Source organism: Haliotis rufescens, unplaced genomic scaffold (genome assembly GCF_023055435.1).
Source record: "Haliotis rufescens isolate VD_foot unplaced genomic scaffold, xgHalRufe1.0.p SCAF_21, whole genome shotgun sequence".
Classification (NCBI taxonomy): Eukaryota; Metazoa; Mollusca; class Gastropoda; order Lepetellida; family Haliotidae; genus Haliotis; species Haliotis rufescens.
Window position 1 is genome coordinate 6,937,760 of NW_025963902.1, and position 17,639 is coordinate 6,955,398.

Here is a 17,639-nt window from a genome sequence, read left to right on the forward strand (position 1 = left end):
TTTCGACGATAATGCCTCATTTTTTTCCTCTGGACTTTATTCATATGAATATAAATGTAATTCAAATACTCTCTCCCCACATCCCCTGTTAAATTTGCTGTGGCATGAGCCTGTGTACACTGAATCTGATCTAATATAATTCTAAACGCCAAATTTCTCACCATACAAAATATAGCGTAACAGGACCACTTAAAATAAGTTGACAACGGTCGTTCGAATGTGTAAAGAGGAAAATAATGAAGTGTTGCCTCCGTTCATTATAGATGAATCTCTCTCTCTCTCTTTCTCTCTCTCTCTGGAAGAAATAATTCATATATTTTCATCATGGTAATATACAAATAGAAGTCGGGCTAATTGGGATAATACTAAAGTTGAATATATTCATTATTTGTAACTATTTTTTATTCACCTGCTGAAGGAGAAAGCATATAATCCGAAACGTTGTGTTCCTCAAAATAAGGAAGTTGACATCCATAAATTTATCTTCCTCATGTGTATCACTTCTAAATGTTTTTCAAAGACTTGATTGTTATAGCATGTACCATTTCTACATAACTTTCCAACACATCCATGTGTATTCTTTTTATCACAGGTTGACACAATAGCCATTGGCCTTTAAAAATACAACAGTGGTCATGAAACAGCAATTAATCAACTGAAGACACTTCCATTTGAGTTTATAGAAAGGACTATTTCAAATCACTATGTTGGCATGCTACCCTTTGTTTTAATAGGGGAAATACTGTGCTAAGATATTATCAGTGTGTTGAATGTGGACAAACATTTACTATGTTTCCAGTATCGGGAATTTTATCGTCATCAAATGGTGTATAGTCTCAGCTCTAATTGTTATAAGTTGTTATTTTCTATGGACAAATATTCAGGAAATGCCTTGACATGATAAAGGAAAGTGAGAACTCTATTATTCTTTCAGTGAACACCATAACATCCGCACGATGATAACGGAAGTGCAAAGCCAACCACAGATTCCTGGCTTTGTTACTGAAACACATGTAGTCATCGACTATGAGAGAGAATTGTTGGGGAAAGGTGGCCGCAAGAAACACTCTAAAACTGACATGCAGGAAACAGGTGATCTCAAGAAACACTCTGTTGCTGACATGCAGGAGACAGGTGATCTCAAGAAACTATCTGTTACTGACACGCAGGAGTCAGTAGATCTCAAGACACACTCTGTTGCCAACGCGCAGGAAACAGGTGATCTCAAGAAACACTCTGTCCCCGACACGCGTGAAACAGGTGATCTCAAGAAACACTCTGTTACTGACACGCATGAAACAGGTGATCGCAAGCAGCACAAGTATTGTGGTGTCCCAGCGAAGCAGTCTCAGTGCAGTGAGTGTGGAAAAACATTTACGAAATCACGTAACTTGAAAAGGCACATGCTTTGTCACAGTGAAGTCAAGCCTTATCAGTGTGTTGAATGTGGGAAAACATTTGTACAATCAGGTGACCTGAAGAAACACATGAGGATTCACAGTGGAATCAAACCTCATCAATGCATTGTGTGTGAGAAAACATTTACAGAATCGGGTACTCTGAAGACACACATGAGGATTCACAGTGGAATCAAGCCTTATAAGTGTAGTGTGTGTGAGAAAACATTTACATCATCAAGTAGTCTGCAGAAACACATGAGAACTCACAGTGGAGTCAAACCTTATCAGTGTGTTGAATGTGAGAAAAGATTTTCACACTTGGGTAACCTGCAGCGACACACGAGGACTCACAGTGGAATCAAGCCTTATCAGTGTGTTGAATGTGGCAAAGAGTTCACAAAGTCATGTAACATGCAGACACACATGAGGATTCACAGTGAAGTCAAGCCTTATCAGTGTGTCGAATGTGGGAAAACATTTACACGATCATGTGATCTACAGAAACACATGATGATTCACAGTGGCGTCAAGCCTTATCAGTGTGTCGAATGTGGGAAAGGATTTAGTGTATCTGGTATCCTGCGGACACACATGAGAATACACAGTGGAATCAAACCTCATCAGTGCATTGTGTGTGAGAAAACATTTACAGAATCGGGCACTCTGAAGACACACATGAGGATTCACAGTGGGATCAAGCCCTATCAGTGTGTTGAATGTGGGGAAACATTTACACAATCACGTAGCCTGAAGTCACACATGAGTGGTCACAGTGGAATCAAGCCTTATCAGTGCATCGTGTGTGAGAAAACATTTAAAGACTCATATTACTTGAAGTCACACATGAGGATTCACAGTGGACTCAAGCCTTATCAGTGCATCGTGTGTGAGAAAACATTTTCTCTCTCACGTAATCTGAAGACACACATGAGGATTCACACTGGAGTCACGCCGTATCAGTGTGTTGAATGTGGGAAAGGATTTGCACAGTCAGGTAGCCTGAAGAGACACATGATGATTCACAGTTAAATCCGTTAATTTCATTAGTGAATGACTGTAAATTACAACTGATATATGCTAAGCCAAGCGACGTGTTTTCGGTTAATCCTTTAATCCATGCATGGGCTTTTGACACCTGGAGGTCGGTGTATTCCATCTGCTCTGCATAACGACAGATGTCGCAGGGTCCAGATTTGGTTTCCTCCATATGTATACGTTTTATTATTATTTAAAAAAATATCTTCAAGGAGATGAGACAAGTGTATGCTAACCCCCAATTTTTCAACAACATGTTACTCTATCATTACTCAAAATTGTTGATTATGTACACATGAGAAAAGGTTGTGAAAGTAAATAATTCATTTCTATGTATCAGTATATTTATGTAAAATATGGGCCATTTTCGGCAATCATTTGGGGCCGTTGCCCTTCACTAATAGGACGACGATGTCAGTTGCAGAAACAATCACTAAAGTTGGACCAGACTTTCCGATACTCCGTTTTCGTGATTTTATTTTCATATTGACGTTTGCTTATTTCATTGTCAATTCAAGAGATTCACGCTTTACATTTGCCAGCTTTTTGTGAGAGAGACAATATGCAAACTATATGCAGGTTACACTCGGAAGTGAAGGCTTCTATACACTGCAATGGAGGAATGTGCATAATAAATAAGATCCATTTCTGGGTTTTGATTCTATAAACTGTTTTTGCTTTTCTTACCATCGATATTACCAGATTTCTAACTTTCTAAACTTGCGCCAATGACTTGGTATGTGACGACATTTAGCTACCTCATGCTGGCAGGTTCTCCTTCGCACAAAGGAGCGTATTGACTATTCATTCACGGTTCATCCTTGATCCTATAATTATATCATTGGTAGTGGTTGGTGTCGTCATAGACACAGACATAGTTTTTTCCACATATAACCACTCACAGTGGTACATGGACATAGATGCAAGAAAGTCATTTGATTAACAGAGGACTCTCGCATGAGAATGAGAATATACACTAAAAGTTAGGAAGTATACAGGAGACAAATCTGCTGAGGTTTCTGAACACTGAGACTTTAGGAGTAGAAAATAGTTGTTGAAGTTTGGGAGAACAGGTAGTTTCATCAATTGTGGATCCAGGCGCTGCTGTCAGTGTTTTGAGTCTTGAAGTTTGCAATGACACGGGTCTGGTGAAATAAATCCCTATTTAAAAGTCAGATGTGACATCTCTTCAAGGAATAAGTCAAAATATAATACCAGTTTTAGGACAAGTTTTACGTCCCATCACTATTGGTGATTTTCAAATGGACCAATTATGTTAATACCGCTCTAACAAAAAATAATAGAAGCAAAAGTATATTCATCAAGTAATATTGAGACATGTTGGTTATACTTATATATATATATTAAAACCGAATAAGCACGGGTGGTCAACAGTTAGGTGCAGTTGATGGAAAGGTGTTCAATTTCCAAGAAAAGAAAAGAAAGTCATTAACTATGTCATAGCGACTGATTTATGACTACCATTGTCTGCAGTACATTTGACTTCAAGGGCAATTTACCCTGTAGCCATGTCTCCATAACTTAATTGTCACTACGTTTTAGGCGCTAATCCCCGTTGTTAATCCTCACCAACATTTCATTGTATTTTGACTGTCAGTCAGCCTGGACTACCATATCACTTCCCTTTAACTACTGCTTTTTATAGTATGGCATTTATTGCCCTAATTGATCATCCCATGAACTGTGTTTGTTAATCACGCCCATATGTCCAAAGCAACGTCGTTGTCTCTTTGTCTGTCCATTGTTGTTCATTACTATATATATGCTACCATTACACAGTTACTGGGGTGTTAGTCAGGCTTGGTATTCCGAGTGCTGGCATAGGGACGACCTCGAGCAGGATATGCTGCTCGTAGGAAACGCCCTGAGGTGAGCTGGAGCTCCGCTCACCTCTTGTACGCCTGAGCTGGAAAGTCTGCTCATTGCTGTGTTTGTGTTGTCAGAGCAGGTATTCCGCTCATTGTGCAATTGTTGTTTATTGTTTACATGTTGTGCATAAAGCGTTCCGGGACAGTGATGTCGATTTTGTCCTTTATTCCCCCAAGAGCTAATTCCCCGTCAACATGCACGTTGACAACTATATAATACTTAGACCAAATGATAGAGCAACTAACCCACTCCCTGTCTTGCTACAGACAATCCAATTACTCAATCTCAACTTGACAAAATGGGAGACGGGCATGACAATCCCAGTGTCACAGAAATGATCCACACGCATGAACAAAATGCTACCTTTTATTCACAGGAGGATACGTTAGCACAGTAAATGCCAATGTCAATAGTCAATTTCTTTCCTATCCAATAACAAAACTGCAGGTTTCGTATTGGAGACGTCTAATATTGATTTGTGCATATGTATTATTTCAGGTTTGTCAATGGAGAAAATATTTCAAGGTTCTCTTGGAAAACTGCACTGTTGATGAGGAATCATTATTACATGATTGTAATGCACGGAGCTGGGCCCACATCAATCCACGCGATAGATAATTTGCTACAGTGTTACAAGGTTATTGGAAAATACAATCGCGCATATAGGTTGGGAATGTCTTCTAGGTCTTCTTGTCTTCTTGTTTTGAATACTATCCCATACTCGGATTATTTTCAGTTACTCACTCACTCACTCACTAGGTACCATCATGCATGGAAATCTTTCCTACAAAATATTGATGATAGCTCATCTTTGATTTCAAGTTAATATTTACGTTTATATACGTGTTTCTTTGGCCTTAATCCAGGAGACCTCTTCAACCAGCATGGGTCTTATTGTTATTAGGTAAAACTGCATCGCCACAAGCTTAGAAAATAATAGCAAAGTCAGGCTTCATATTGGTGGTTATTAGATACACATCCCATGTGCGACACACCTGTTGTTACACAGCCTAGGGATATATATACTGGAGTATATAGGATTACCACAGAGACCAAGGTATACATTGATTGTCATTCTGGAGCTTTAGCATGTTATTGTAAAATGTTATGATATGACGAAAAGAAAAGCAGAAATCAATAAAGCGACGATATTTACAGAATAATTACGGGATTGCTTCAGTGTTGTTGTCGCCATTTAATCAAGAGATCTTTAATTGGTTAGTAGGTTCCGGTAGTTTTCCGATCAAACGTGGTGTCTTTGTGTAACCTCCAACCCCAGAGGAGACTATTCGAAAGCTCTTAACGCAATATGACGATACAAATGAAATGCCCTATGTTACGTACCAGCTCAAAGGTTTTCTTAACCCAAAAGCTAGGCCAACAAATCCACTTCCACTTGTAGCTCCCGACAATAAAGTTACTTCGTCTGAACCTCACAGATCTGATACGGATATGGATATGACAACCCAGGCGTCACAGAAAGTAACCCCCACGCAGGCACAGAATCCCACCTTTGATTTACAAGAGTATGACGTTTTTCATAGTTAAAACGAATTCTTGCTAATAAAATATTCAATAGGGTGAAATACAAGATTCACAGGGGAAATGCCAATTTACAAAAGGTTACATAAGAACCGAATCTAATATCCCAAAGGGTTGATTCGTGACTACATGATACAGAAGTCATTAAAATAAATAGACGCGCAAGCGTTAGACACCTCAGTCTATTTTGACTACTGTTTCATGTTAATTGTTGTATTTCGTTTCCTTTTCAGTTACAACACTGCAGATGCAGTGTTGAAGCGGATCCCTCTAATATTGACTTTTGAATGTGTTTTATTTCAGGTTGATGATTACATGATGCTATATGCATGGAGGTAGCACATGCTGTGGATCATTTACCACGATGTCAGATGATTCAATTATCACAACGTCATAGGAAAGCACAGTCGTGCATATATGTTGATAATGTGTATTGTGGTCAACCCTGTTGTCATGTGTTGGTTGACATTGGAAAAAACAATTCATGTTCATGGGTCACTGACTAAACTCTTCTAATGATTATGTCATATTGTGTATACTACTTCTACGAGAAGGTTCTGGTCGCACAGTCCATAGGGAATGTTGTACATATATTTCAGGGGCCACTACAATGCATGTTCGCGTTGCGTGTATGTACAAGAAAACAAATGAATTACAGTCAGGCGTGTTCCTTGTTGGTTGGTTGGTTTGTTGTTTAACGCCGCACTCAGCAATATTCCAGCTATATGACGGCGATCTGTAAATAATCGAGTCTGGACCAGACAATCCAGTGATTAATATCATGAGCATCGATCCACGCAATTGGGATCGATGACATACATCAACGAAGTCAGGGAGCCTGACCACCTGATCTCGTTAGTTGCCTTTTACGACAAGCATAGTCACCTTTTACGGCAAGCATGAGTTGCTAAAGACCTATTCTACCCCGGATCTTTATGGGTCGCCTTGTTCCTTACGGGAATTACGAATATACATGTAACTTAATGTTTGTAGTTGAATGCAAAACGCTCGTATGCGAGCTCAGCACAAAATATTTTATGACCCTAATATTAGAGAACCACGAAACTGTATTTCTGCAAAACATCTACAAATACGTCCATCATTGATGTTGCACCATTTCAGTCTGACGTTGACATGGCGAATCCTATATGTTGTTTTGGTTATTTTACCACTTTTTAACAAGTTCTATTCTGATGCTATTTATGTTTGTATGTTGTTTAACGCCGCGTTCGGTAGTATTACAGCTTTATGACGGCGATCTGTAAATCATCGAGTCTGGACCAGAAAATCCAGTGATTGACATCATGAGCATCGATCCACGTGATTGGGATCGGTGACATGCTTCAATCAAGTCAGCGAGCCTGACCACCCGATCTCGTTAGTCGCCGCTTACGACAAGCATGATCGCCTTTTACCGCAAGCATAGGTTGCTGAAAACGTATTCTACCCGGGATCTTCAAGGGTCTACTATTTATATATAAGTATATAATGTAATGTATGATAATTTGATTTGATGTTTATAGGATTAATTGAAGCGAAATACTTCTTGGTTTATATTCTGCTAATCATGAATAGTTATGTCATAAGAAACCAAGACGTTTATGATCTGTAATGATATAAATTCTAATTATTAGAGTTGTTTATGTGATTAATTGAATTGAAATGTTTATTGTATGACACACTTTATCTGAAATAAATCTTGGAACGTATGCAACTCTGATGTTATCATTTATCCTCCATTAATCTATTTTATTTTAAGGACAAATTACCGTGAGACATCACGTTCTCAACAAGTTCATGCCACTGGGCGTCTTCTTGTAATACTACTCCTAAATAATTCCTACCTGATTTCTAAGAGTTCAGTTATATCGCCGCGTGTCAGCTTAATGTGGGAGGAAAGCCCGAAGTGATGCAGGTCTCAGGCGTTTACTACTTCGGTGAAACCCACGAGCACGGGCTGACAAACCTAGAAACATAATTGGGGCGAACCGGGATTCGAACCCACAATCATAGGTTTCTGGCATGCCCAAGGGACGCAACTCTGCACAGCAAATCGCGGCGCCTTAGACCACTGGGCATCCGGCTTCTGTTGAAATGAAGAGCAGGATACCAACTTATTCTAAAAATAGCTACACCGACGCCCCTACGCCACCATATAATGTACCCCGCAATGTCGGTAGTATATTCTCAAATGCCACACTCGAAAGAAAGTGACAAAGAAAGAAATGGAGGTATTTTACACACGTCTAAAATTTCAATTACCTCAATAAAACTTTTCCCTCATCCTTCAAAACGGGTTTTCTAAAATGCGTCAATCGGAAGGTGTGTACTTGTTATAACAGCACACACGGAAAATGCCAAATACGTGTACAGGTGTCATTAAAGATTTAACGTTACAGGATCAGTGAGCCACGCATTACAGGACAATGACTGGTCCCTTGCTTCTGTTTAGGCCAATGGCAAGGTAACAGTCTATTCTAAAAATAGCTACACAAGCGCCTCAATCAGAGACTATGGTTGCAATATGTATGTAGACCCGGATGGTCACACACAACGGTGACACGCAAATGAAAGTGACTGCAACAGATACAGGGTTACATCGCTAATAACTTCGAAGGTAGATCATTTGATAACGACTGCTTATAGAGTTGTGTCACGTTTGTTAATGACGGTAGTTATTGATCCATTTCACTGCACTGATAAGACTGTGGTTGTCCGGGAAGGCTGAGCTTCAGCCTGGTTCCCTGTGTATGCTGCGCTTGCGCTACTCTGACCCAGGCAATGACCCCACAATATGGCGGCCTCCTCAAGATAAAGAAACATGGCGAGCACTATCAGCTGTTTATGTACTTACTATAGAAATGAGCGGGACGGGTGGTTTGAAAATGTTGGCATTTTCATGCCGCAATGTATTCGTCACGCTCGTTGTTAATTTGAGTGAAGGAAAACATTTTGTGAGCTGTTTTGAGACACGAAAGGCCTCGTTACATGGGCGAAATGTAAACACTGACACACACCATATTTTTCAATTATTTCAACTATTCAAATATTGTCAACTGAAGACACTTCTATTTGAGTTTTTAGAAAGGACTATTTCAAATCACTATGTTGGCATGCTACCCTTTGTTTTGGAAATGGAAATACTGTGCTAAGATATTATCAGTGTGTTTAATGTGGAAAAACATTTATTTTATTGTCATCAAATGGTGTATAGTCTCAGCTCTAATTGTTATAAGTTGCTTTTATGGACAAATATTCAGGAAATGCCTTGACATGATAAAGGAAAGTGAGAGCTTTATTATTCTTTCAGTGAACACCATAACATCCACAGTAACGGAAATGCAAAGCCAACCACAGAATCCTGACTTTGTTACTGAAACACATGTAGTCATGGACCATGAGGGAGAATTGTTGGGGAAAGGGGACCGCAAGAAACACTCTGAAACTGACACGCAGGAGTCAGTAGATCTCAAGACACACTCTGTTGCCGACGCGCAGGAAACAGGTGATCTCAAGAAACTATCTGTTGCTGACATGCAGGAAACAGGTCATCTCAAGAAACTATCTGTTGCTGACATGCAGGAAACAGGTCATCTCAAGAAACTATCTGTTGCTGACATGCAGGAAACAGGTCATCTCAAGAAACTATCTGTTGCTGACATGCAGGAAACAGGTCATCTCAAGAAACTATCTGTTGCTGACATGCAGGAAACAGGTCATCTCAAGAAACTATCTGTTGCTGACATGCAGGAAACAGGTCATCTCAAGAAACTATCTGTTGCTGACATGCAGGAAACAGGTCATCTCAAGAAACACTCTGTTACTGACACGCTTGAAACAGGTGATCGCAAACAGCACAAGTATTGTGGTGGCCCAGCGAAGCAGTCTCAGTGCAGTGAGTGTGGAAAAACATTTACGAAATCACGTAACTTGAAAAGGCACATGCTTTGTCACAGTGAAGTCAAGCCTTATCAGTGTGTTGAATGTGGGAAAACATTTGTACAATCAGGTGACCTGAAGAAACACATGAGGATTCACAGTGGAAACAAACCTTATAAGTGTAGTGTATGTGAGAAAACATTTACAGAATCGGGTACTCTGAAGAGACACATGAGGACTCACAGTGGTATCAAGCCATATCAGTGTGTTGAATGTGGGAAAACATACACTGAATCATATGTTCTGCGGACACACATGAGAATACACAGTGGAATCAAACCTCATCAGTGCACTGTGTGTGAGAAAACATTTACAGAATCGGGCACTCTGAAGACACACATGAGGATTCACAATGGGATCAAGCCCTATCAGTGTGTTGAATGTGGGGAAACATTTACACAATCACGTAGCCTGAAGTCACACATGAGTGGTCACAGTGGAATCAAGCCTTATCAGTGCATCGTGTGTGAGAAAACATTTAAAGACTCATATTACTTGAAGACACACATGAGGATTCACAGTGGGCTCAAGCCTTATCAGTGCATCGTGTGTGAGAAAACATTTTCTCTCTCACGTAATCTGAAGACACACATGAGGATTCACACTGGAGTCACGCCGTATCAGTGTGTTGAATGTGGGAAAGGATTTTCACAGTCAGGTAGCCTGAAGAGACACATGAGGATTCATAGTTAAATCCGTTAATTTCATTAGTGAATGAGTGTACATTACAACTGATATATGCTAAGCCAAGCGACGTGTTTTCGGTTAATCCTTTAATCCATGCATGGGCTTTTGACACCTGCATAACGACAGATGTTGCAGGGTCCAGATTTGACTCCCTCCATATGTATACGTTTTATTATTATTCAAAAGAATATCTTCAAGGAGATGAGACAAGTGTGTGCTAACCCCCCATTTTTCAACAACATGTTGCTCTATCATTACTCAAAATTGTTGATTATGTACACATGAGAAAAGGTTGTGAAAGTAAATAATTTATTTCAATGTATCAGTTTATTGATGTAAAATATGGGCCATGTTCGGCAATGATTTGGGGCCGTTGCCCTTCACTAATAGGACGACGATGGCAGTTGCAGAAACAATTCACTAAAGTTGGACCAGACTTTCCGATATTCCGTTTTCGTGATTTTACTTTCATATTGACGTTTGCTTATTTCATTGTCAATTCAAGAGATTCATGCTTTACATTTGCCCGATTTTTGTGATCGAGGAAATATGCAAACCATATGCAGGTTACAGTCTGAAGTGAAGGCATCTATACACTGCAATGGAGAAATGTGCATAATAAATAAGATCCATATCTGGGTTTTGATTCTATAAACTGTTTTTGCTTTTCTTACCATCGATATTACCAGATTTCTAACATTCTAAACTTGCGCCAATGACTTGGTATGTTAGGACATTTAGCTACCTCATGCTGGCAGGTTCTCCTTCGCACAAAGGAGCGTATTGACTATGCATGGTTCATCTTTGATCCTATAATTATATCATTGGTAGTGGTTGGTGTCGTCATAGACACAGACATAGTTTTTTTTCCACATATAACCACTCACAGTGGTACATGGACATAGATGCAAGAAAGTCATTTGATTAACAGAGGACTCTCGCATGAGAATGAGAATATACACTAAAAGTTAGGAAGTATACAGGAGACAAATCTGCTGAGGTTTCTGAACACTGAGACTTTAGGAGTAGAAAATAGTTGTTGAAGTTTGGGAGAACAGGTAGTTTCATCGATTGTGGATCCAGGCGCTGCTGTCAGTGTTTTGAGTCTTGAAGTTTTCAATGACTCGGGTCTGGTGAAAGAAATCCCTGTTTAAAAGTCAGATGTGACATCTCTTCAAGGAATAAGTCAAAATATAATACCAGTTTTAGGACAAGTTTTACGTCCCATCACTATTGGTGATTTTCAAATGGACCAATTATGTTAATACCGCTCTAACAAAAAATAATAGAAGCAAAAGTATATTCATCAAGTAATATTGAGACATGTTGGTTATACTTATATATATATTAAAACCGAATAAGCACGGGTGGTCAACAGTTAGGTGCAGTTGATGGAAAGGTGTTCAATTTCCAAGCAAAGAAAAGAAAGTCATTAACTATTTAATACTTAGACCAAATGATAGAGCAACTAACCCACTCCCTGTCTTGCAACAGACAATCCAATTACTCAATCTCAACTTGACAAAATGGGAGACGGGCATGACAATCCCAGTGTCAAAGAAATGAACCACACGCATGAACAAAATGCTACCTTTTATTCACAGGAGGATACGTTAGCACAGTAAATGCCAATGTCAATAGTCAATTTCTTTCCTATCCAATAACAAAACTGCAGTTTTCGTATTGGAGACGTCTAATATTGATTTGTGCATATGTTTTATTTCAGGTTTGTCAATGGAGAAAATATTTCAAGGTTCTCTTGGAAAACTGCACTGTTGATGAGGAATCATTATTACATGATTGTAATGCACGGAGCTGGGCCCACATCAATCCACGCGATAGAACATTTGCTACAGTGTTACAAGGTTATTGGAAAATTCAATCGCGCATATAGGTTGAGAATGTCTTCTAGGTCTTCTTGTCTTCTTGTTTTGAATACTACCCCATACTCGGATTATTTTCAGTTACTCACTCACTCACCCACTCACTCACTCACTAGGTATCAATATGCATGGAAACCTTTCCTACAAAATATTGATGATAGCTCATCTTTGATTTCAAGTTAATATTTACGTTTATATACGTGTTTCTTTGGCCTTAATCCAGGAGACCTCTTCAACCAGCATGGGTCTTATTGTTATTAGGTAAAACTGCATCGCCACAAGCTTAGAAAATAATAGCAAAGTCAGGCTTCATATTGGTGGTTATTAGATACACATCCCATGTGCGACACACCTGTTGTTACACAGCCTAGGGATAAATATACTGGAGTATATAGGATTACCAAGGAGACCAAGGTATACATTGATTGCCATTCTGGAGCTTTAGCATGTTATTGTAAAATGTTATGATATAACGAAAAGAAAGGCAGGCGGGAAAAAATTCCTACCTGATTTCTAAGAGTTCAGTTATATCGCCGCGTGTCAGCTTAATGTGGGAGGAAAGCCCGAAGTGATGCAGGTCTCAGGCGTTTACTACTTCGGTGAAACCCACGAACACGGGCTGACAAACCTAGAAACATAATTGGGGCGAACCGGGATTCGAACCCACAATCATAGGTTTCTGGCGTGGGCAAGGGACGCAACTCTGCAAATCGCGGCGCCTTAGACCACTGGGCATCCGGCTTCTGTTGAAATGAAGAGCAGGATACCAACTTATTCTAAAAATAGCTACACTAACGCCCCTACGCCACCATATATTGTACCCCGCAATGTCGGTAGGATATATACTCAAATGCCACACTCGAAAGAAAGTGACAAAGAAAGAAATGGAGGTATTTTACACATGTCTAAAATTTCAATTACCTCAATAAAACTTTTCCCTCATCCTTCAAAACGGGGTTTGTAAAATGCGTCAATCGGAAGGTGTGCAATTATTATAACAGCACGCACGGAAAATGTCAAATACGTGTACTGGTGTAATTAAGAATTAAACGTCACAGGATCAGTGAGCCACGCATTACAGGACAATGACTGGTCCCCTGCTTCTGTTTAGGCCAATGGCAAGGTAACAGTCTATTCTAAAAATAGCTACACACGCGCCTCAATCAGAGACTATGGTTGCAATATGTATGTAGACCCGGATGGTCACACACAACGGTGACACGCGAATGAAAGTGACTGCAACAGATACAGGGTTACATCGCTAATAACTTCGAAGGTACATCATTTGATAACGACTGCTTATAGAGTTGTGTCTCGTTTGTTAATGACGGGAGGCTGCCCTTCAGCCTGGTTCCCTGTGTATGCTGCGCTTGCGCTACTCTGACCCAGGCCATGACCCCACAATATGGCGGCCTCCACTGGACAAAGAAACATGGCGGGCACTATCAGCTGTTTATGTACTTACTATAGAAATGAGCGGGACGGGTGGTTTGAAAATGTTGACATTTTCATGTCGCAATGTATTCGTCACGCTCGTTGTTAATTTGAGTGAAGGAAAACATTTTGAAAGCTGTTTCGAGACGCGAAAGGCCTCGTTACATGGGCGAAATGTAAACAGTGACACACAGCCCATTTTCAACAGCGATATGTGCGTTAATATTTCGTGTCAGCTCGCTATTGTCACAAAATCGCATACATAATACTTGAGACTGAACGACCACATTAATAAAATAACGTTAGCATCTTTATTGTAGCAATTTGATGAAGCACATTTCGACGATAATGACTCATTTTTTCCCTCTGGACTTAATTCATATGAAAATCCATGTATTTGCATAAGACATTAACCGGTAACGGCGAAGCATTATAAAGAAAATATAAATGTAATTCAAATATATAAAATACAAGATCTAAAAATGGAAGAAATAATTCATATATTTTGGTCATGGAAATATACAAATAGAAGTCGGGGCTAATTGGGATAATACTAAAGTTGAATATATTCATTATTTGTAACTATTTTTCATTCACCTGCTGAAGGAGAAAGCATATACTCCGAAACGTTGTGTTCCTCATAATAAAGAACTTGTCATCCATAAATTCTCTTCTTTATGTGTATCACTTCTAAATGTTTTTCAAAGACTTGATTGTTGTGGCATATACCATTTCTACATAACTTTCCAACAAATCGATGTGTATTCATTTTATCACAGGATTGCCCTTGAAAAATACAACAGTGGTCATGAAACAGCAATTAATCAACTGAAGACACTTCCATTTGAGTTTATAGAAAGGACTATTTCAAATCACTATGTTGGCATGCTGCCCTTTGTTTTGGATATTGAAATACTGAGCTAAGATATTATCAGTGAGAAGAAAGTGGAAAAAAACATTAACCATGTTTCCAGTATCGGGTATTTTATTGTCATCAAATGGTGTATAGTCTCAGCTCTAATTGTTATAAGTTGTTGTTTTTTATGGACACATATTCATGAAATGCATTGACATGATAAAGGAAAGTGACAACTTTATTATTCTTTCAGTGAACACCATAACATCCACACAATGATAACGGAAGTGCAAAGCCAACCACAGAATCCTGGCTTTGTTACTGAAACACATGTTGTCATGGACTATGAGAGAGAATTGTTGGGGAAAGGTGGCCGCAAGAAACGCTCTGTTGCTGACATGCAGGAAACAGGTGATCTCAAGAAACACTCTGTTACTGACACGCAGGAGACAGGTGATCTCAAGAAACACTCTGTTACTGACATGCTGGAAACAGGTGATCTCCAGAAATACTCTGTTACTGACATGCATGAAACAGGTGATCGCAAGCAATATATATATTGTGGTGGCCCAGCGAAGCAGTCTCAGTGCAGTGAGTGTGGAAAAACATTTGCGAAATCACGTAACTTGAAAAGGCACATGCTTTGTCACAGTGAAGTCAAGCCTTATCAGTGTGTTGAATGTGGGAAAACATTTGCACAATCAGGTGACCTGAAGAAACACATGAGGATTCACAGTGGAATCAAACCTCATCAATGCATTGTGTGTCAGAAAACATTTACAGAATCGGGTACTCTGAAGACACACATGAGGATTCACAGTGGAATCAAGCCTTATCAGTGTGGTGAATGTGGGAAAACATTTACAGCATCAAGTAGTCTGCAGAAACACATGAGGATTCACAGTGGAGTCAAGCCTTATCAGTGTGTTGAATGTGGGAAAGGATTTACAGACTCGGGTAACCTGCAGCGACACATGATGATCCACAGTGGAATCAAGCCTTATCAGTGTGTGGAATGTGGCAAAAAGTTCACAAAGTCATGTAACATGCAGACACACATGATGATTCACAGTGGAGTCAAGCCTTATCAGTGTGTCGAATGTGGGAAAACATTTACACGATCATGTGATCTACAGAAACACATGATGATTCACAGTGGCGTCAAGCCTTATCAGTGTGCCGAATGTGGGAACACGTTTAAACGATCGGATGATCTGCAGACACACATGAGGATTCACAGTGGAATCAAGCCACACCAGTGCAGTGAATGTGGAAAAACATTTACACGACCATGTGACCTGAAGTCACACATGAGGACTCACAGTGGAATCAAGCCCTATCAGTGTGTTGAATGTGGGAAAACCTACACACGATCATGTCATCTGCGGACACACATGAGAATACACAGTGGAATCAAACCTTATCAGTGCATTGTGTGTGAGAAAACATTTACAGTATCAGGTACTCTGCAGAGACACATGAGGATTCACAGTGGAATCAAGCCTTATCAGTGTGGTGAATGTGGGAAAGCATTTACACAATCACGTAGCCTGAAGTCTCACATGAGTAGTCACAGTGGAATCAAGCCTTATCAGTGCATTGTGTGTGAGAAAACATTTACAGAGTCATGTATCCTGAACACACACATGAGGATTCACAGTGGACTCAAGCCTTATCAGTGCATTGTGTGTGAGAAAACATTTGCTCTCTCGGGAAATCTGAAGAAACACATGAGGATTCACAGTGGAGTCACGCCATATCAGTGTGTTGAATGTGGGAAAGGATTTGCACAGTCAGGTAGCCTGAAGTCACACATGAGGATTCACAGTTAAATCCGTTAATTTCATTAGTGAATATTCCATCTGATCTGCATAACTACAGATGCCGCAGGCTCCAGATTAGACTCCCTCCATATGTATACGTTTTATTATTATTTAAAAAAATATCTTCAAGGAGATGAGACAAGTGTATGCTAACCCCCCATTTTTCAACATGTTAATTATTATTACTCAAAATCGTTGATTATGACCACATGAGAAAAGGTTGTGAAAGTAAAAAAATTATTTCAATGTATCAGTATATTTATGTAAAATATGGGCCATTTTCGGCAATCATTTGGGGCCGTTGCCCTTCACTAATAGGACGACGATGTCAGTTGCAGAAACAATTCACTAAAGTTGGACCAGACTTTCCGATACTCCGTTTCGGTGATTTTATTTTCATACTGACCTTTACTTATTTCATTGTCAATTCAAAAGATTCATGCTTTACATTTGCCCGATTTTTGTGAGAGAGGAAATATGCAAACTATATGCAGGTTACACTCTGAAGTGAAGGCTTCTATACACTGCAATGGAGAAATGTGCATAATAAATAAGATCCATTTCTGGGTTTTGATTCTATAAACTGTTTTTGCTTTTCTTACCATCGATATTACCTGATTTCCAACTTGTCTAAGCTTGCGCCAATTACTTGGTGTGTTAGGACATTTAGCTACCTCATGCTGGCAGGTTCTCCTTCGCACAAAGGAGCGTATTGACTAGTCATTCACGGTTCATCTTTGATCCTATAATTACCTCATTGGTAGTGGTTGGTGTCGTCATAGACACAGACATAGTTTTTTTTTCCACATATAACCACTCACAGTGGTACATGGACATAGATGCAAGAAAGTCATTTGATTAACAGAGGACTCTCGCATGAGAATAAGAATATACACTAAAAGTTAGGAAGTATACAGGAGACAAATCTGCTGAGGTTTCTGAACACTGAGACTTTAGGAGTAGACAATAGTTGTTGAAGTTTGGGAGAACAGGTAGTTTCATCAATTGTGGATCCAGGCGCTGCTGTCGGTGTTTTGAGTCTTGAAGTTTTCAATGACTCGGGTCTGGTGAAATAAATCCCTGTTTAAAAGTCAGATGTGACATCTTCTCAAGGAATAAGTCAAAATATGATACACGTATTAGGACAAGG

At 39.5% G+C, this 17,639-nt stretch overlaps 2 protein-coding genes across 3 annotated transcripts; both read left to right on the plus strand.

Moving 5' to 3' along the window:
* Window positions 1-956: 956 nt before the first annotated feature.
* On the plus strand, window positions 957-17,066 carry LOC124133289 (zinc finger protein 420-like). The gene is made up of 3 exons (XM_048401323.1): window positions 957-2,424; window positions 9,178-9,762; window positions 14,901-17,066. Exons 1-3 carry the CDS (start codon window positions 957-959, stop codon window positions 16,496-16,498), a joined length of 3,651 nt encoding a protein of 1,216 aa, XP_048257280.1. The 3' UTR covers window positions 16,499-17,066.
* Window positions 8,234-11,133, plus strand: LOC124133287 (zinc finger protein 501-like). Of its 2 annotated transcripts, none has more exons than XM_046497644.2 (2): window positions 8,234-8,331; window positions 9,178-11,133. In XM_046497644.2, exon 2 carries the CDS (start codon window positions 9,207-9,209, stop codon window positions 10,497-10,499), a length of 1,293 nt encoding a protein of 430 aa, XP_046353600.2. In that variant the 5' UTR covers window positions 8,234-8,331; window positions 9,178-9,206; the 3' UTR covers window positions 10,500-11,133. The 2 variants fall into 2 exon arrangements, with proteins under 2 accessions (XP_046353600.2, XP_048257140.1); XM_048401183.1 differs by lacking the exon at window positions 8,234-8,331 and adding an exon at window positions 8,338-8,484.
* Window positions 17,067-17,639: the final 573 nt, after the last annotated feature.